Source organism: Camelus ferus, chromosome 5, assembly GCF_009834535.1.
Source record: "Camelus ferus isolate YT-003-E chromosome 5, BCGSAC_Cfer_1.0, whole genome shotgun sequence".
Taxonomy (NCBI): Eukaryota; Metazoa; Chordata; class Mammalia; order Artiodactyla; family Camelidae; genus Camelus; species Camelus ferus.
Window position 1 is genome coordinate 30,131,490 of NC_045700.1, and position 21,616 is coordinate 30,153,105.

At 35.5% G+C, this 21,616-nt stretch overlaps 2 protein-coding genes and 1 pseudogene across 10 annotated transcripts in view; 2 read left to right on the forward strand and 1 right to left on the reverse strand.

Moving 5' to 3' along the window:
* Window positions 1–7,380, forward strand: part of RIF1 (replication timing regulatory factor 1) — a 51,657-nt gene extending 44,277 nt beyond the window's left edge. For 6 of the 9 annotated variants that reach the window (XM_032479432.1, XM_032479429.1, XM_032479426.1 and 3 more), the window contains one exon: window positions 227–6,556. In XM_032479432.1, coding sequence (XP_032335323.1) covers window positions 227–441 — 215 coding nt within the window. In that variant the 3' untranslated portion in view covers window positions 442–6,556. Of the gene's footprint in view, window positions 1–226; window positions 6,557–6,893; window positions 6,934–7,345 lie in introns of those variants that run through there. The other 3 variants (XR_004319851.1, XR_004319849.1, XR_004319850.1) reach the window with 3 other exon arrangements.
* LOC116663621 overlaps window positions 1–21,616 on the forward strand; it is a 544,445-nt pseudogene that overhangs the window by 82,782 nt on the left and 440,047 nt on the right.
* NEB (nebulin) overlaps window positions 8,755–21,616 on the reverse strand; it is a 226,036-nt gene continuing 213,174 nt past the window's right edge. The window contains 14 exon segments of the mRNA XM_032479425.1: window positions 8,755–9,558; window positions 13,155–13,261; window positions 13,548–13,694; window positions 14,577–14,669; window positions 14,983–15,166; window positions 15,273–15,380; window positions 16,254–16,346; window positions 16,680–16,772; window positions 16,950–17,042; window positions 17,222–17,314; window positions 17,601–17,693; window positions 19,265–19,357; window positions 19,952–20,044; window positions 21,008–21,100. Coding sequence (XP_032335316.1) covers window positions 9,385–9,558; window positions 13,155–13,261; window positions 13,548–13,694; window positions 14,577–14,669; window positions 14,983–15,166; window positions 15,273–15,380; window positions 16,254–16,346; window positions 16,680–16,772; window positions 16,950–17,042; window positions 17,222–17,314; window positions 17,601–17,693; window positions 19,265–19,357; window positions 19,952–20,044; window positions 21,008–21,100 — 1,557 coding nt within the window. The 3' untranslated portion in view covers window positions 8,755–9,384.

Consider the following 21,616-nt stretch of genomic DNA (forward strand, 5'->3'; position numbering starts at 1 on the left):
AAACATTGTGTTCTAGTTACATTGTTCATAAAAATGAAGTGATTTAGTGATTTCTTTAATGGCACAGAGTAAGTTACGGAAGTTTTTCTGTTGCCTTGTTTTCTTGAGCAACCTGCACTCAACGTGAAACCTAAGCACTTAAACTTTTTATTAACTTAAAAGGAGATGGATACAGTTTAAGGTTTATTTGGAAAGATTTAATTATCCTTTTCTCTCTTTCTTTTAGATTTAATTGATCCTGTTGCTTTAGAGAGTCCACTGTCAAAAAATCTTCTGGCACAGATTAGTGCACTAGCTCTTCAAATGGATTCAGAAGATCTCCATAATTACTCAGGAAGCCAATTATTTGAAATGCATGAGAAACTTGGTAGCATGGCAAACTCTATAATCAAAAATTTGCAGTCACGTTGGAGGTCACCAGCCCACGAAAATTCTATTTAGTATTCTAAGAGAAAATTTAAGTTTAAAAAAAAATCACTGATATACTGATTTCATAAAATAAGTTCTGGTAATATAGCACAATTTCAGACTGAACAATTGCGAAGTTGGTAACATTTCAAACTCTGAAAGTCAAATGATTTATTCAGTAAGTTCACTTTGGTGAGAGCATTTTTTTCCTGTATAATGTGTTTTCTTGGTTGCTATGTGTAATTTTTCCAAAAATTTAAATTATCTTACTGAAATGTGAAAGCAAAAACTAGGAACAAAAGCATACGTTTTATTTCACTTATGTATATTCTAATGAAGCATTTTATGTAAGTGCTTGTTCTCAGTAAAATTGAAAATTTTTATTTGAACTTTTTGCTGAACTGATAGGTGTTTATACTTCATTTCTTTTTCTAAATTTATATTTGCTATGCCTGAGGTTTAAGAAATTTGCTCTTGGTAAAACACCCTAAATGAGATGCAAAAGAATTGGAACTTTTTTTGTAGATGTCAACTTCATTTGGACAACCTTCAAAAATAGCAAAAGTTTCAATTTGGGGGTTAAATATAAAAGCAGAATTTACTAAGATTCATTCATTTGCATTAGCAAATATTTGTGCAGCAACATTTGCCTGTGAAAACACTCTTATGAGACATAACATTCATCTAAAATGCACGATTATTTGTACATTATGTATAGATTAAGTTTTTAATTTATAAATTTCAGTCTTCGTTAATTGCATGAGTTTTTCCGCAGCCTCTTGTGAATACCTTTGTTTTGTTTAATAGAAATATTTTGTATATATTGAATACTGAGCTATCAGTATGGACAATAGAAGTGCTTTGTGGGCTTGCCGCAGATGTTTGTAGGATTCTGTATCTACAAATAAAACAACAAATAGTTTTGTACTTAGTTAATACTCTTAGTTAAAACATGATTTTCTAAAGTAAGCAGAACAAGTAAAGTTATAGTTGAGAAAGTGTTACATGACAACTTTGCTGTTCATGCCCATAACCCTTTTTTTTTTTTTTTTTTTTTTTTTTTGGTTTGGAAGAGGGTAACAGCCACTAGAAAGCGTGCCACATTACATTTCTTTTTAATGAGAATTTACCTTGAATATTTTAATTATAACTTGGATTATAAGAAGTCTAGAGTTTATCTGCTCTTTTCAACTATACCTAAAGCATACTTGGAAGAAATTTGAAATTGTTCTTTCAAAATAATGTGTATTTTAACCCAGTTTAAAATAATAGGGTGTATATAATTAAAACATTTGTAAATTTTACCAACTAGTATTAGTGCCTAACTTTCCCATATTTGTTTCCTCTTTTTAACCATGAGAATGTCTCACTTGTTCTCTGAATAGAATGAGTGAGCCTTAGTTTCAGACTTACTCGGAACTAACCTTTACTTGAAAAGGCACACATTCTTCATCAACTTATAGAAAGTTTAATCCTTGTGTCTGGTTAGCTCTATATTCAGAAGTGGACTGCCAAATAGTCACAATAAAAGTTAGTGTTTTTTATAATAAATCCATTATCATTGTATTATAGATATTTTGAGATTTAAGCTTGATATTTATATACTGAGGATGGTTTTAAAAGAAATTCTGGGACCATTGAACTGAGGATTGCAGCTTGGAGAAATAACGAAAAAATAGGAATTTTAAAAACAGAATTATAATTATGGTTTAAGTATGTCTATCATTTACTTCCCAACTTATACTTAACAGTAAAAGGGCACATACATTTTTAGTGAACAGGTATGAGTAAGAAGGGGGATGTGTAAATACGTGTTTATAGGAGGCAGAATTAGCTCATTTCTTGACTATATATTTTTATGTTTGTGTGAACTAACTTCCTGGTAGGATGAAGTTCTTGGGAAGGTGAACAGTATAGCAGAAAATGTGACCAAAATGATTACCATTTACTTAAATGGCTTGATGCAAGCACAAATTTTAATTTAAAAACATCGTGGTTCAATAGATAGATATTTAAAAATATTTGAGGGCAAAAACCGGTTTGCTAATCTTTGTTTATGTAATTATGAGTGTATATTTAAGGCATTTTATTTTCAGTATTCTTAAAATTTACTACAAATTTTTCTTTGAATGATTCCTAAATACCAAAAAGCATTAATATTCCTTGATCAGCTCCAGTGTGTGCTGTTTCACTGCTAAAGTGAAATCAGTTTTTTTCGAAATATTTTCTAATGGTTAATAAAACACAGCAAATATTAGTAAGATTCCTCAAATGTGATTTCTTATTTTATGCATTTATAAGAATCTAGTTAGTTACATGCAAGAACCATGGTATAATTTTTCATGTTCCAAAATGGATAGTGGATTTTAAGTTTTTAGTATTTCAGTGAGTCTATTATTAAAAGATACTCTGCTGTTTCAACAAGTTTGAAAGCCATTGTTGAACAGTATGGAACCTTAGTTCTAGACTCCTTGTAGAGTATAGGATGTGTCAGGTTAAGGAATAATGTAATATGTTAATACAGTCAAAAATAAGGTTTAAATGTGAACTTCAGAAGCATGGTAGATCATGACATTGCCCATGCTTTGTTTTTTCTTTGCATCTTGAAAATAGTCAGGTATTCTATTATATATTTAAAAATCATTAAAATGTTAAAGTTGGATTATGTATCTTGCCTAAAATAAAGGTGGCAGGGCAAAAAGCAAAAGTACGGAAAAGTGGGAGAAGTATATGAAAAATAAGTGTAAGTTTTGAGTTTTTTTCTTTTTAAAGGAATGAGAGTAGTTAAAAGTAAGTGCTCTTTAAAAGGGAGAGGCATAGGTGAAATTTAACAAAAATGTGACTGAAAGGGGGCACATTTTCCCTCCATGCCATTCCTTCCAACTTTGATTTCATAGTCTAGTAAGAAGGGCCTATATTCCATCTCATATTCTTGATAATTTTCAGGGAGATAATTTGTCAGTTAGTGATTGTTGATATTATTAGGCTAAAACTCCAGTCAAGGGAGGGAGCTGCTTACTCACTAGTACAACTCATGTCTACTTTATCCCTAAGCCAAGGAAGGTCTTGTACTTTGTATACAACATTAGAGTGAAGTTCTGACTTTCAACTCGGTGCTTCTCAAACTTGCTTGTATATGTAACAATGCAAATTCTGATTCAGTAAGTCTGTGATGGGCACCTAATAGTTCATTTCTAAAAATTGCCGTGTGATCTATACAAACGCTGATGTCTGGACTGCATTTGTAGTAGGGAAGTGTAAGAGACTTCAAACTAACAATTAGGTTTTGTTAAACCAAGCAGATTTAAGTCCTTAGAATTATTGCCACAAGTGATAAAAGCTAGTCTTTTTAAAAGTAACTTTTCAAATTTATAGTTGAGGATGCAGACTTGTCTTCAAGCTTTCAAATTAAAGTTCAGAAATTTAAATTGTTAAAGGTAGAATTTTGCCTCATTTGGAGCCTTTTAAATATGGAAGACAAGTATTTTATGTTATAAAGAACTTTATTAAGCAATTTGGACAACGTGGAGTCTTAGAAGTATTTGTGGATTATGTTCTGATTTTTTGTTGATATAAAGGTAAATTTTCACAGTATTAGGCATTTAGTCTCTTAAATGAATCTTGCCTTCTAACTTACGAGACTTCATTACTTTATTAATGAACATATAAAACAGACTACCCCTAACTAAGATTAATTTGGCAGTAAAATTAGTGCCGTAAGTCAGTTCTGACAAATGTGCCTTGTCATTTTACTGAAGGTCTCTGGTGACTGCTGTTCTGTTAACATGGTTGAAAGTTAGTATTTCATTGTAAAATGGGGTTGAGAGAGTTGAATAACCTGATTCTCTAAAATCAGTTAATTTCTTGGCGTTCTGTTAAGATGGTATATTCCCTTATCCAAAGCACTTAAGGAAATGTCACCAGAAGTGAAGTAATGGGTTTTAAAAATTGATTTATCAGAATTTATTGATTGCTTGAGTTGTAAAACACATCTGGGTTTTGTGGTTTCTGATGGCTCCATTAATGATATCTTTTATCTGCCAGGCCTTGTATATTGCTTTTTGAAAGTACCCATCAAAATCTGAGTCATTTGTGTTTGAAGATCTACAGATACTTAATAGATGAGTAGTCTAACATCATTTTGAGTGTTTACTCAGTTCTTGGAATAGAATGTTAAATTTTACAATGTGGTCTTAACCACTTTTTTCTTTATATGCCAAGCCTTTCACCAAAGAAGAATTAAAACCAAACATGAAGTGCCAAGCTGTAAATGCTTACTCCCCTGAAATATGCCATTAGAATAAAAGGTAATCTCTCCCCTTAACTGTGAGTATAAAATTGAAGGCAGTATTTAAATTGATGTCACATGGAAGAAAAAACCTATGTAACTTTTGGTCCTCTACCTGTAGTAGAGGAGACAATAGCATTAGGCCAGTGTGCCATTTTATAATTGTGGATGAAATTAAGCTTATTAGACAGCAAGCTTATATGCTGATAGAAATGGATGCACTGATAAATGATTAAGTGAAGTGAAAGGGAAAGACAGGCTGAGCTGAAATATTGATAAAGCAATTAGGCCGTTAAGTATAGGGACAAAGAGTTCTATGTATTTTGCAAGTAACTTAAATAATTTTGTAGTCAGTGGTCTGTGAGAGTTACTGTATACTTAACACAGTACCATAATCAATGTTTATAAGTACCTTGAGTAACTATTTCAAATACATTATTATTTAATATTCTGCCTCCTCCCCAAATTAGTAAATATTTCCAACAAAAGGCATTTCTTAAATGGATAAACTGCATATAACTAGAAAGTGCACCTTCAAAATAAAGTGTTGTGGAACTGAAAATGGAATATAGTATAGTGGCTATTTTGATACTTAACCGAATAATTAACAAGTGTCTAAAAAGTTCTTTATTTTTATGGGTGGAAATTTTCTTATAGAAAAAATGGAATTGAGAACAATCAATTTTGAGTATAGAAAATGAAAGATGGCATTCTTACCTAGTAGGTTTTTAAAGAGCAGGGCCTGCCACCTATTTTCACATCTAATGAGCTAAGAATGGTTTTTTACATTTTCTAAATGGTTGGAAAAAATCAAAAGACATGAAATGTATACAATTTAAATTTTATTGCTGGTAAATAAGGTTTCACTGGGACACAGCCATGCTCATTTACTTATTTGGCTGTTTTCCTGCGTCAGTGGCAGAACTGAGTAGACTGACAGACTGTGTGGCCTGTAGTACTGAACATATTGACTATTATCGGGCCCTTTACATAAATTGTGCCAGTCCTTGTCGTAAGAGATAGTTTTGTTCATATATGAAATATAGTCAATTTGGTTACTTCTAGCTGGCAGAAAAGGGATTCTGTTTCCTTAGTTTCTTAATTTCTATTGCTGTTTAGTTTACTGTATATAATGGGTTCCCCGATTCCATTTATATCTTACTGTTGCTCAAATACTCATATACTAGGAGATACTAGTACTTTTTAGGTACACGTTTTTCTCCTAAAACTCTTAAGTTATTGTTATATGTTTGCCATGGGTTATTGGACCTGTTATGTGAAGGAAGGCACCTGGCACTAATTGGTTAAATTACACCTGTGAAACAAATTGGGGGGTTTGGGAAGTTTGCTTTCTGTGTTGATGAGTAATCGATTGCTTGCAGTGTAAACACTACCTCCTGTGGATAGACTTGACTAATATGCACTTAGAAAAGGACTGAGAAGTCAAATCAGTCATTTATTAGCCCTACAATATTTTTGTTTTCATCATTTGAAAAACTAAAGAGCTTAGTTTTACATTCAGAAAGTATTTATATTTGATAAGTCAAATAATTTAAGTTGAAACTTCATAGAATTTCTGTTCATTCCTCAGTTAACTGCATTAGTAGATGGAAAATAAGGGTGCAGTCGGTTTTGTTTGTGTAATGCTTTATACAGTGTTTGAAGCAGGTAGACCTATACTAAAACTGTATTTTCAGGCTCATTATGACTGGGTTGAGGGAGAGAGACCCTGTGTCTGATCCACAGTAAAACTTTCATGGTATATTGAGATTTGACTGTACAATTGCCAGTTGAAACATGATATTGAAAAATTTTTAAAGAAATGCACTTTAATCTAAAATAAAAAAAAAAAGTAAAGAATTCTAGTACTTGGCTTTTCTTTGGTTTTTGGGTTTTAAATGTTTTTTGCTCTAATGATGCCTCCTGAAATGAATAAAAATAGCATAATCCAAATACCAACCTAAAGTGAACCTTGTATTCCTCTACAATCACATGAATATTCATATTCTTGCCACCTTTTATGACCTGTTTTTTAACCGTAGAGGTTTTTGGTTTTATTCATAGTTTTGTGGGTTCCATGTACTTCTAAGTCCATACTTTTTTTTTTAAAGTATAGTTGATATGCAGTATTTTGTTAGTTTCAGATGTGCAGCAAAGTGATTTGGTTATATATTTTTTTTCATATTTTCCACTATAGGTTATTACAGGATATTGAATTTTGTTCCCTATGTTAAACAGTAAGTTCTTGTTACTTATTATTTTATGTATAGTAGTGTGAATCTTAATCCTATATTCCTAATTTATCCCTCCCCCTCCTTGCCTTTCTCCTTTGGCAACTGCAAGTTTGTTTTCTATGTCTGTGAGTCTGTTCATTTGTATTTTTTAGATTCCACATAGAAGTGATATTTGTCTTTGATTTCACTTAGTATGATATTATCTAGGTCCATCCATGTTGCTGCAAATGGCAATATTTCATTCTTTTTTATGGCTGAGGAATAAAAAAAAATATACACACACACATACACATCTTGAACTCATCATCTGTTCATGGGCATTTGGGTTGTTTTCATGTCTTGGCTATTGTAACTAGTGTTGCTTTGAAAATTGAGGTGTATGTATCCTTTCCAATTAGAGTTTTGTCTTTTCCAGATGTATGCCCAGGAGTTGGCTTGCTGGATTATAAGGTAACTCTATTATTAGTTTTTTAAGGAACCTTCGTACTGTTTTCCATAGTAGATGTAGCAGTTTACATTCCCCCTACAACAGTGTACAAGGGTTCCCTTTTCTCCACACCCTCTCCAGCATTTATTAGTTGTAGACTTTTTTTATGAAGGCCATTCTGACGGTGTAAGGTGATACTTCATTGTGGTTTTGATTTGCATTCCTCTAATAATTAGCAGTGTTAAGCATCTTTTCATGTACCTGTTGGTCATCTCTGTCTTCTATCGGAGAAATGTCTTATTTAAGTCTTATGCCATTTTTTTGATTGGGTTGTTTGGGGCTTTTTTGATATTGAGCTGTATGAGCTGTTTGTGTATTTTGGAAATTAACCCCTTGTAGGTCACATCATTTGCAGATTATTTTCTCCCAATCTGTAGGTTGTCTTTATTTTGATGGTTTCCTTTCCTATGCAAAAACTTTTAAGTTTGATAGATCCCCATTTGTTCATTTCTGCTTTTATTTCTTTTTGTCTTGGGAGATTGTAAATCCATACTTTAAGAGAAAAAAATGTAAAATAGACCTAGTCATGTTGAAACATACTGTGTTAGTTTACTGTGGCTGCTGTAACAGCCAGAGAGTGCCTTAAATAACAAATGTATTGTCTTGTTCTGGAAGCTAGAAGTTTAAGATAAGGTATCCACAAGGGTTGGTTCTGAGGACTGTGAAGAAGGCTGTTACATGCCTCTCGCCTAGCTTCTGGTGGTTTGCTGTCAATTTTTGGCTTTCCTGGCATGTAAAAGCATCACCCCAATCTCTGCCTTCATTTCCACATGCATTCTCAGCTAGTGTACTAGCTGTGAGTCTCAGAGAGACACACGTTAAGAAGTTTGAGGATAGCAGTATTACTACAGCTCTAAAGTAACATGGACAGAACTTCTGCTTTTTAGAAAGGATACCCTATAAACTTGAGCATTAAGCCGTTATTGGTTGGCACTCCACCCTTTGTCCATTTAATGCCTTTGCCACAAACTGCTAGCCCACTGATAAAAGACATGGAAGATCCCTTGAGGTTAGCATTGGTTTCTAAAACTTTCTTTTGCAGGAACTTAACGTTAATTTTATTGTATTTTTCATTTTATTGTGTAATGTTGCTAAATGTGTTTAGTATCCCTTAATTTTACTTAAAACTAAAACTTTATGAGCCAAGCTATACAGGAAGCTTGCTGAACACAAATATGGATAGTTTTGAGAACAGCTACACTTGTGCATTTTTAACAGTGCATTTTTTTTAAGTTTAATTTTTTTTAGTGAAGTCTAGTGTAAGGGATTTGCTTTGATGAAGTTTTTATCATCTGTAGATCTTAAAATTAATAAAATAAGGCTCATTCCATCAGTGGTATTTGTTGCAGAATTACAGATTTTATTAGTTACTAGCTTATTACCAGTTTACATTGACTCAGCTTTAGAACGTCAGAACTGGCTTAGAAATAAAAGCATCAGCAGTCGGTAAGCAGGGAAACGGTGACTATCTGCTATTTGTTGTTTTTTTTTTTTTTTTAAATGTGTTTAACATGATCAGAACCCTTGTTTTAGAGAAGAAATAATGTTAAACAACATTTTTATAGTGTAGAAACACTCTGGGTTGATACAGCAATAATTAACAGTGCAGAAAGCTTTTAAAATGTCTGTTTGGAAATTAAACTTTAAAACCCAAAGGAAAATTTGATGGTAATTTAAAAAATAATGAAGCTTGGGTTTAATGTCTCTTAAGTTTTATGTGCAAGTTCAGAAGATAATGAAGAAAGTCTAGTTTAATAATTGGACAGATTAGTGATACTAACTTCTGTTTTACTGGAGAATTATTGGGGTACATATAGAAACAAATTAAGGGATGGTACAACCCTAAATCATACTGATACAAAAACCATTAGGCAGCTTGAGAACTTGGGCAATAGTGGAGAGTCTAAAGTGAACTTCTGATGGCAGGACTTTTAGGTCCTGAAGACAGGAGTGATGCTTTGAAGTGCCTAAATAGCTTCAACATAGTTGGCTGGGAGCATGCCGGTCCTGCCAGTCCTCTGCACAGTGCCATACATCCAACCTTCATCAATAGCTTGAACATTTACGATAGCATCTCCATCTTTGAAGGACACCTCGTCTGCATCAGCAGCCATATAGTCGTACATGGCACGGAAGATTTTCTGTTGGTTAGGACAGAAAAAAAGGAAATTAGATTTGCAACAATTAACTCAAACACCTAATTGTAATGTCTCTTGTGACTTACTCCACAAATTTTAAGTTGCACAAAACAGAATGTGCAGCCACCACCAAAAGAGTAAAAAGACAACTCCCAAGCTAGGGGAAAATATTTGCCAATCAATCATATATCTAATAAGGAATCGCTACCCAGAATATTTTTTTTTAAAAAAACTACAATACTGGATAGGGGGAGGGGCCAAAGGATCTGAAATTGTCAAAGGAGATATACAAAGAGCCAATAAGCACAGGAAAAGATGCTTGACATCCTTAGTCATCAGGAAAATGCAAATCAAAACTACAATGAAATACTACTTCACACACATTGAAATGGTGATAATCGAAAAGACAGTAGCAGGTATTGGGGAGGGTGTGGAAAAACTGGAATCTTCATAAACTGCTGATGGGAATGTAAAATGGTGCAGACAGTCTAGAAAACAGTTTTGCAAGTTTCTCCCATTTTAAATAGTAGAGTTACCATGTGACCCAGCAATTCTACTCCTAGGTATATACCCAAGAAGAATGAACATGTCCACACAATTAACTTGTATACCCATATTCATAACAGCATTATTTGTAACAGCCAAAAAGTGGAAACAACCTAGATGCCTCTCAGCTAATGAATGAAGAAAAGGTAGTATTTCCATACAGTGGAATATTACTTGCTAATAAAAAGGAATGAAGTACTGATATGATACAACATGGATGAACCTCAAAACATTAAAAGAAGCCAGTCACAAAAGACCAGATATTAATGTGATTTCATTTATATGAAATGTCCCAAATAGAAAAGGATATAGAGATAGAAAGTACATTAGGATTGGATGGAGGAGGGATGGGGAGTGACTGCTGATGAGTATAAAGGGTTTTTTTTAGGGTGATGCAAATGTTCTAATATGTTGGTTGAACAACTCTAAATGAACTAAAAAATCATTGGACTTGTATACTTCAAATGATGAACTTAATAGTATGTTAATACAGTAGTCCCCCTTTATCCAGAGTGGATATGTTCCAAGACCCCTAGTATTTCGTGAAACCACAGATAGTGCTGAACCCTACATATACTGTTTTTTCCTATACATACATAACTATGATAAAGTTGCATTTATGAATTAGGCACAGTAAGGAAATATCCACATTGCTAGCATCACTATTCTTGTGCTTTGGGGCCATTATTAAGTAGAATAAGGGTTAGTTGAACACAAGCACTGTGATACATTGACAGTTCATCTGGTAACGGGGCTACGAAGTGGCTGATGAGTGGGTAGTGTGTGCAGCGTAGACATGTTAGACAAAGGGCTGGTTCATTCATGTCCCAGTGGGTAGAGCGAGAGAGCTTGCTATTTCATTGTGGTATCAGAATGGTGCATAATTTAAAATATGAATTGTTCACTTTTGGAATTTTCTGTTTAATATATTTATAAAACCATGTATGTGTGAAAAAAGAATGTACTTATATATATGCCTTCCCCTCAGCACCCCCTTTTGTTTGAAGAGATTAATCTAGTGTTTTAGACAAGAATAATTTGAAAAATCATAGCAGTATTGTATGTATCTCTCACTTTGGGAATCTGGGAGCTTATCAATAGTAAAAGTTTCTGGAAGCTATTCTCCACAGTGTTTAAAAAAAGAAAAAATGTAGCATGGTAGGAAAGGAAAATGGGGTCTTACTAATCGACAGGCATAATGTTTCAGTTAAGCAAGATGAATAAACTGTAGAGACCTGTTGTTCTAGAACTCTTTAGGGATCTGTACACAACCTTGAATCTATAGTAAACAATAATGTATTGTACACTTAACACAAGACCTACTACCCTCTTGCCATATTTTTAAGTGTTCTCACAAGACTGAAGTAATTTTTTAATTGTAACAAGAGATAAATAACAAAATTTGGAAGTACACTAATTTTCTTCATAGGCACAGCCACTGGTGAGTAATTTGGTACGTGACCTACATATTTTTTCCTAGTATTCTGAAATACACACATATTGACATTCAAGGATAGGTCCCCTCCCCCATGTAAGTGGAATAAAACTATAAATACTACTGTGACATGTTCCTTCTATTTAATATAGCTTGGAGGTCTTTCCATGTAAATATAAATTGATCTCATTCTTTTTACTGCTGCAAAGAATTCCATATTTTAGTAATATTACAGGTTATTTAGCCATTTCTATTTCTGGGCATCTGTTACCATGTTTTCTTCCATAAACTCTGTAGTGTTTGTCTTTAGGCAAATACATCAAAAGAGCTCTTAAAAGTTAAAGTATTAGGTCAAATTATGTGCATTTTAGGTTTTTCAAAAAGCTCGGTACTGTGATGTTCTAATAGGATACTTTATTTAATTTGCATATTTCTGGTTAGTAGTCATGGTGAGCATCTTTTTTTGTTGGCCATTTATTTCTTTTGCTATAAATTGACTATTCACATGCTTCCAGGTCTTATTTTGAAGGGAAGGGGAATGATTTGTCATTGGATTTTGAATGCTTTATGCCTTTTTAAATATTAATCTTTTGTTATGTATGATGCAATATTTTCTCCCAGTTTGATGTTTCTTTATAAAAACATTTAATATTAATTATTATAAAAACATTTTATGGTCAAAGCTGTCAGTCTTCATTTCTAGATTTTGAAATTTGCTGATGACGACTTTCCCCATCCCTGATACTGTAAAAAGAGACTCTCTTTTTCTGTAGTTTACAATTCTGCCTTTTTTTTTCTCCTGTGCTGATTTCGTAATTTTTTTAGGGGCCAGTCCATTTTTGAACTTCATCTATTTTTAGATCTATTCTTAGGCTAAATTCATATTTAATGATAGCTTTATAGCATATCTTGCTCTTATGGTTAAGTCCTTTCCTATTGTCATTTTCAAAATTTGCTTGATTCTTTTCATCTTTAATCTTTCAAATTTAGGATTAATGTATAAAAATTTTTTAAATGTTACTAGGATTTGATTGGAATTGCCTTAAATTTATGGATTTATTTCTGGAGAAATGACTAGACGATTCCCTTCCTGAAATATAATGGGTCTCAGTATTTTAATAAATCTTTACATCCTTTAGTAAAGATAGTTTTCTTCATACAAATATTGTTAATTTAAATCCTAAAGAATTATGCTTTTGTAATATAAATGAGACCCAAGGTTTTAAACTTAAGTCAAATCATGTTCACGATTTGCCAGACTACTTTAAAACTCTTAACTCTTCAATATATATTAATAGGGGAGATCTAACATATGACGAGTTTACGTGTGTGACATGTGCATACATATGTATATTCTGGAAGGATTCCAAGCAACAGATATTTTGCTTTAGTTTTTTGTGTGTTTGTTTTAAATCATTGAATAATGCTTTTTAATTCATTTGAGTTGGTAATGAGGGTTTTCTGATACTTATCACTGTTAACGTGAGATGTAGTATAAAAGCATTATATAAGATAGAAGGTTTGGTTAAAAGAAAAAAAAAGACCAGAATACCTATAATCATTACTGCCCATATCAAAAAATGAGAATGACTCGAGTAAGTTCCTTATTGTTACTTACTCCGGCCGTGGATGGATGAGATGGGATGGAGGACACTGTTGTCTGCTGGGTGGCAACTGAAGATGATCGTTGCTGTGGGAGCTCTGTAGTTTTTGCATGTTTGTAAGCTGAAAGGAAGGGGGAAATAGTTTATTTGGAGAAAATTATTTAACCTGTGTTTAAAGCAGCTGAGCAGTGCTGCCTTCTCCCCTAGTTTAAAAAGAATATAATTTCCAAGAAAGGAGGAATTAAAAAATAGCTAACTGCATGTACCTCTCCACAATTCTCGTCCTCTCAGAAGAAAGGATCCAGATGTTTTTTGCTTTGTTTTGTTTTTACTCAAAGCATCTCTTACTGTAACCACCAGTGAGCTGGCTGGGCACTGCTATCAAGGTCAGGGCCATCAGCCTGTACCTGCTGAGGTTGTAGAGAAGAAGACACCCCCATCGCTGTAGGTGGAGAGGCGGGCAGCTTCTGAATGCTCGGACTTCTCCTCGCCTCCGCTGATGCTCAGCGCGCTGGCAGATCGAGACTGCTCTCGGCTCCGGCGCTGGGCTTGCGCTGGGGGAGGTGAGATCGGAAAGGGAGCAGAAATGAAACTTCTACAGCAGTAATGCCTAGTGGTAACTGTATCTCAGTTGGTTTTTGTTTGTTATCAAGCACTGTTTTAAGAAGATCTCCACGGATTAAACCCTCAAACTCTTACAAAGTGTCATTTTCATTTTCCAGATGAGAGTTTAATTACCCAAGGTCCCCTAATGGTCTAGGTGGTACAGCCAGGCTTCCAGTCTGAGTCTGCCCTTGACTGTCCCTTCTTGCCACCCATTTTCCTGGCTCATCAAAATGAACAGATTAGTAATGTGCACAAACTCCACCTTTCAACTTCTCCAGAAAGTCCTCCCTAACTTCTAAATGAATTTAGAACTTTTAAAACTGCTCATGTCAGGGTGTAACCACTGATTTACTGGTCTGTCTTGGTCAGTAGACTAGGGTAAAAATACTTTGAGGGCAGGCACTACATCTTATTTTACTTTTAACACAAATAGGAAGCGTAAAGTCATGTGGCCTGTATTGCTGAATGGCTCATCTTCCTTGATGTAACAGTTTAGAAAGTTGCTAACGGTGGAAGCCATTCTCTTGCCTTTGCTTTTTTTTTTTTCCTTACTATTTCTCCAACAGAAAGATATACTACCTTTTTTTTCTTTAGGAGGAAAAATGTTAAAAATGGGGACTGAAAGGGACTTACCCTGAGGCATTGAAAGTCTTTCCCTAACTTGTTTAGAAAATGAGCTGCTCCCCCTAGTCAGGGAAGTGTTTTTTATGCCGAGTGGACAACTCAGGAAGTTGAAAACCCTGGAGGAGAAGCTGCTGAGCCTAAAAGCCATTGACGTTAGCCTGCTATGTGGCAACATTTATGTCTGAGCCTTTTGTGACATCACATACCATTAATCATGTGTAAGCTTCGGGATTGAATGTTGTCTTCTGCTGGATCGTAGTCAAAAACTGAGCCAGGATTTGTACGCCAGACACGTAAACCTGAAAGCGAGACTAAGGATCAGCACAGTTGTTCTTGGAAGCTTCCAGTAATTAGGAGACCAAGGCATGAACCTGAACAACCACAGGGGGATTGAGTCACACTCGTTTAGCTTAGTTGTGGTCGTGTCTCCTCAGAGGGGAACGAAGCATAAAGTAGATGTCAGCTTTGCAAGTGGTGAAATGATAGGGGTTTTCTTTCGCACCGGATGAAAATACAGATTGAAGTGTTTTGTCCTTTGCCTTGCTCTGGATCATGTCACTCATTCTATTCCCTTAACATAAAGTTGACACCCCCCTCCCCAGCCCCAATTACCTGTAATAGTTTCCTGATCCTGGTCATTCCGTTTTTGTTCCATTTCCACCACTTTTCTCTGAATACCCCGGTAGCTAATGTCACTGAAGTCCTGTGTGTTCTTCTTCACTCGTTCAGTGATCGGGTCCGTCACCACTGGTGTGAAACAACCCTTGTGTTTCTCAAAGTCCTCATGATATTTCACCTGAAATTTCATGAATTCACTTGGTGAAAATACGATGGTGTGATCATTTCTTTTTTCACATGTTCCAATAAGGCATCCCACCCATCAACTTGAATTCGTGACTCACCGTTGAGATGTGGCGTTGGGTCTCCCTTACCCGTCTCATCTCTGGTGTGTCCAAGACATAGGCAGCTTTGCCTTGTATTTGTTTCCGGAAACTATCAGAATAAAGCACCTGATGGAGAGACCATGAATGAGTACACATCATGGTACCATCCTAATTCTGAAGTCTCAGAACCTTTCCAATAGATGGAGATGAAATTTGCTGGGGAGGGAAGCTTAAGTCACCTGAAAAGCCCCAGTGAGACCATGACTGAGCAGAACAGTTAGCATGAGGGTGGATGGGCAGGACTCACATCAGACAAAGGATTTGTTTTGACTTTGAAAATGTTAACTTCCATTTTCAAAGGAGAAGGGGCAAAGTATAATTTTGAAAGAAAGGGGAAAAAGTGGTCTCTTGAATTTGCTGGGAATTGTAGCACCAGCACATTGGATGGTGTTTGGCACTAAGTGTGATACTGACATTTGAAAGAACTATCTTTTAGAACAAGTGATCATTTTTTGAAGGTTTATGTCCAGATTTCATAAACCAATATGCTAATACAGAAATCAAAGTCTCAGACATGAAAAACCCAAAGTATCAAAAGTAAGAGAAGGCATCCATTTCAGAGAATTACCTGTTTCATAAAGTACCTTAAAAATAGATGAAGATTGAGGATGTTAGGAAGTCAATTTGTTACAGTTGGTTACATAAGATTACCTCAGAGTAAAGTAAAAGGGAAGAGAAGACATTGGCAATTAACTTGTTATGTCTTAGTATGATCATTTGGAATTTAAAAGCACAGTTGTGTTAATTTTAGTGTGAATTTTCAGTTCAGTTTTTTAAATGCACACTTTTATAGTGTTAAAGTGTTACTTTCCAAGATGTTGCATTTCTCTCTTCATTTTAGTGTGTTTTTCAGTTTAATGAGAAAGACACTTTTTTTATGATGTTAAAATGTTATTTTCTAAGTTGTTGCACTATGCCTTTTTTAGTCCTAGAAAATACCGAGCTAATGTTTTCTTGGTTGCGCTTAGCTCTCTCCATCTCGGGAGTGACGGGTGTCGGAGTTGCTTTTCTCATATTCTCTTTGTACAATACCTAGAGGAGCCAAGAGAGCATCCAGACATCAGAGAGCAGAAAACCCCGTTCTGAAAACCATCATCTAGCTGGTGTTATGGCTCAATTATGTCACACTCTATAAGAAACACCTCACGAAGAGAAAGCCATTAAAATGTTATTGTATAAAAGCAAAAGGTGAAGAAGGAATTAAATCAGGTTGAACTGGTGGGGTTGGTATGTCATTTTTAAGTGGGTAAATAAGGATTTTAAAAGATAAACAAAAGTTTTGGGGAAACAGATAAATTAGTGGTATAACCATGTTTGCCAGGCTTGTTAAAAGAGTCACCATCTCTTTTTCCCTCTCTGAAATACCGAGCTAAAGTTTTCTTGATTGCGTTTGACTCTTTCCATCTCAGGAGTAAAGGGTGTAGGGGTAGCTTTCCCCAGGTTCTCTTTGTATAGTACCTGTGAGATACAAAGTTGGACCCGAAAGTCACTAGGAGGCAATATTCAGGCTGTTCAATATAATACAATTTGGGGGAGAAAACTCCAGGTTTAATCTACTGTTAGATAAATTAGTGGTATAACCATGTTTGCCAGGCTTGTTAAAAGAGTCACCATCTCTTTCCCTCTCTTAAATACCGAGCTAAAGTTTTCTTGATTGCGTTTGACTCTTTCCATCTCAGGAGTAAAGGGTGTAGGGGTGGCTTTCCCCAGGTTCTCTTTGTATAGTACCTGTGAGATACAAAGTTGGACCCGAAAGTCACTAGGAGGCAATATTCAGGCTGTTCAATATAATACAATTTGGGGGAGAAAACTCCAGGTTTAATCTACTGTTAGATAAATTAGTGGTATAACCATGTTTGCCAGGCTTGTTAAAAGAGTCACCATCTCTTTTTCCCTCTCTTAAATACCGAGCTAAAGTTTTCTTGATTGCGTTTGACTCTTTCCATCTCAGGAGTAAAGGGTGTTGGGGTGGCTTTCCCCAGGTTCTCTTTGTATAGTACCTGTGAGATACAAAGTTGGACCCGAAAGTCACTAGGAGGCAATATTCAGGCTGTTCAATATAATACAATTTGGGGGAGAAAACACCAGTTTAATCTACTATTAGTGAGACCAGCTATCAAGAAGAAAGCTTAAAAAACAAGTTAATGGCAAGTTGTAGTATGTCATTTAGGGGTGATTCTTAAAAAAGGCATTTTGTTTTTAACCTGGATATGGAGTTAGGAGCAGGTCAAAAGGCAGGGGTTACTTTGCAAAACTAAAAGCACTTTCATTTCTCAAAGACAATACCGAGCTAATGTTCTCTTGATTGCGTTTGACTCTCTGCATCTCTGGAGTGACAGGGGTTGGGGTGGCTTTCCCCACACTTTCTTTGTACAAAACCTACAGGAGTCCAACGGATCCAAAAAGCCAAAAAGAAAAACAGAATTACAGTTACCAAAGGGTTAAATAAAACAGATCATTTGTTAGGAGGCTCAGGGTGTCAAACCATTCGGGCAATAAAGTTAGATGGAAAGAAATGTTTCCAAAGCAAGTTGACTGTAGTTACAGCAAGATAGACAGTTCCTGCCCTTGAAACCCTTGCAGTCTGCAAGACGGAACTGCAGTTTTGCGCCTAGTTCCGAGGGGTGGGATGCAGGGCGTGGGGCAAGGATGGGAGACCGCCTTCACTCTACTGCTAATTTACGCATGTCAAGCACCTGACAGATCATCTAACAGGATGTAGGGGCACGCACTTCACTAACACTGAGAAGGTGGAGGCTGCTCCTTAAGAAGCAGGGGGAGACTAGACCCTTTTGCAGCACTTAAGTTTACGTAGACATCAGTAAAATGTATCCTTGCTATCATCTGTGCTCTGCTTTAGTTCAGATCATCATCATACTTATCACTTAGGAAAAAATGTTTTTGGCAGTTATATCACTATCATGGTAAATCAGTAAGAAACATAGTAACACATCATGATAAATTCTCAACCTCATTGTCACCTCATTGTCATTCTTGGAGTCACAGGAGGTTTGGGATATGGCATTCAAGAGGAAGAATTCTGTCAAAGAAATGGTTCTCAAAGTGAGGTCCCTGGACAGCAAGGTTAGTATCACCTGAGAACTTGCTAGAAATGCAGATTTTCTGGCCCCATACCAGATCTACAGAATGAGAAACTGTGGGTCCGGGTGATTCTGAGGCACACTAGGGTTCAGAAGCACTTCATTCCAGTATCGGAAGAACCTGCAGACAGCGTCAATGTGGAGGGCCACAAGGTTCTTCATTGTGGAAGCTAATATCCCCACACAAACCCCATTACACTGGCAATCTATTAACATACATAATATCACAGAGCATCGGCTAACAGAAAATGGCTTACTAAAATTAGCAGTTAAAGACCATGATAAAGACAGAAGAACAAAAGGAACTAAAACTGGTAAAACAAAAATCAGTTTCAGTGACACTTTTAAGTAAATTGACATTCACTTGCTAAAACCACTAGTGGATCTTAATTTATGTCATTATTCCCTAAGGGAGAGGATCAGGGGTTATTTTTTCCAAGGTCTCTTCGTCCAATTCTGACAGGGTAAATTAGAACCTAAAGTCGTAAGTGCAAAAACACAACAAAACTACAACTCCAGTGTTCCAGAAAGAGCTCTATCATGCCTACTACACCACTCCCCAAATTTCACGAATGTGTAAAACAAAGAGACCTTGGGGGTAATGAATAGAGAGTAAGTGGGGAGAGATGAGCAAGAGGATGTTTTAATTGGAAATTCTGTTACTTCTTGATATTAGAACTTTAAAGTATGGATTAAAGCAACCTTGTTATGGGGTTAAGGCTAGGAGTAGCCCTAAAGGGGAGGATAAATGTGATTAAGAAATTCACAAAATTTCAGTTGTGTTTAAAAGTAGGATTAATACGTATTATAAATCACTTAAAAAGTAGGTTTCTTTTCTTGCCAAAGTACCGAGCTAATATTTTCTTGATTGTGTTTGACTCTCTCCATCTCTGGAGTGACAGGTAAAGGGGTTCCCTTGCCCATGTTTTCTTTGTATAACACCTGTGTGATGAGAAAGCATTCAGAAAAACAACCATAAGTAGTAACATTTCATTTGTTGTGAGATTTTTAAGAGCTTGAATTCAACTTCCTTGTTATCAAACAGCACAGTAGTCCAAGAAGTCAGGAGTTATATGCTATAAGTTATATGCGGTAAGATGCCACAAAAACTTGAATGGCAGCCACTCAGGATGGGGAAATTGACTCCTAGGGCAGTAGGGCCCTTAGCTGCCACGGAAAGGCTGAGGAGTTACCCGTGTTATTTTTTCACTTCTATGAGCATGGCACCTTCCAAACAGTCACATGGGGATTTGAGATTGTTAGAACTGTTTTGTTGTTATCCAAGCAAACTAAAAGAGAAGTGGTTTTTAAAAAAAAAAATTTTTTTAAATGCCAGATGGAATAGAAATCTCAATTAACTGGAAAAAAAAAAGAATCCACAGTAGTCCCACAGAAATGTGAAAGTGTGTCCTTCTGCTAAGGGAGGCATATTAGAAGCAAAGGAAGGGAAGTGGGTTTAAAAAAATAATAAATAAATGTTAATGATCAATTTAATTATGAGATTAAATGGCATCTAGTTTTCCCTTTCCAAAATACCGAGCTAAAATTTTCTTGATTGAGTTTGACTCTCTGCATCTCTGGAGTGATGGAGACTGGAATTCCTGTGCCCAGGTTTTCTTTGTATAGCACCTGTGTGATAAGAAAGCATCCAGAACAAAAAGAGCAATCAACCACTCTGCCCTTCTTGCAGAGCAAGTGGGAGCAGAAGGGCAGAGGAAGAGAATGATTTAGATGAAGGGAAGTACCAGAAGCTTCTAGATCTGACCTGTAGGAGCCTAAAGACACCCTTAAAAGCAAGGGAATGCAGGAAGGAGCAGCGGAAACTAAGAAAATTGAAAGGAAGGTTGTGTTATTGTTGTTGAACTAATCTCTGCAGCACTGAACACAGGAGAGCAGCACGGGAGAATGTGATGAGCCGCGCCCCCAGCTGGTTACGAGGATGGGAGAAAATAGAAAGGGTGGGGACAGAGGAAGAGCCAAGGACGTTATTTTGATTTGGAAATGTTATTAATAAACCACATATGGATATTTAGGTTTAATAAACATTGCTTATGTGAAGGTGCATACACACAAATCTGTTGACTTTCAAAAGAAGTCAAGGTATTTAATTTTTAGTTTAGGTGAACATTATTGGGAAGAATTAATTATATTTAAGGCAAATGGAGTGCAGTGACAAAATGCTAAAAAAGGACTTGAAAATATCTATACAAATACCAGTAGGGACTGAGAAGGTTAGAATAGGAAATGAGGCCAATAGTTTGATTTTGCAAAATTTTTGTAAGTTTTACGTTCAGATCACATTTGCCAAAGCAGGATAAATATGGATGCTTAGAGACTGGGAACGTTATGTTTTTTTAAAGGCTGAAATATAATATTAATATCACTTTTTAAGGTGATATTAATGTTTAACCGAAATGAGGAAACTGATCCATGGGGAATGGCAGCATTAAGTTGTAAACAAGACATGTCAAAGTATTTATTGGGATAGGCTGATTAGATTTTAAAATATAGTCATTAATCTTTTTTTTTTTTAATGGTTTAAAATTAGTTAGAGGGGTTTTGGGGAGGTTTTTTGTTTTTGTTTTTAAATACCGAACTAAGGTTTTCTTGATTGTGTTTGACTCTCTCCATCTCTGGAGTGATGGAAATTGGAATCCCTTTCCCGAGGTTTTCTTTATACAACACCTGTACGATATAAGAAAGCATCCAGAAAAAACAAGAGCAGTCAAAACAGCCCTTTCATCTAACGTGTAAGGTACCTACTATGAGACACAGACATCAAACAGGAAGGACAAATTCACCAAGTCAACCTGTCTTTTCAGGTACAATCTGGATGAGACCATGCTCCGTAAAGTGCCAGTGTATCTGATACTCAACTTTAACTCATATATAAAATGCTTACTTTATGTGTTAGGAATTAAGAAAAAAAATTATTTTATAAAAGCACTAAAATGCTTAGTGTACTACAGAAAGCTTATTTTTAAAATTAGACTGGCAAGTATTTTTCCCTACACAGAACATCTACTGTACAGAATAACAGATATATTTTAAACCCCATAGATCAAATCTATGTAATATGGGAAATTGGTCTTTTTTGAGTAAATTCAAGTTGTAGAGGTGGTCAAGTCTAAATCCATAGTACTGTTTAGTTCCCATAGTATCTTAAAGGCTCTGTGCACCACTGGACAATTTTGTCCAAAT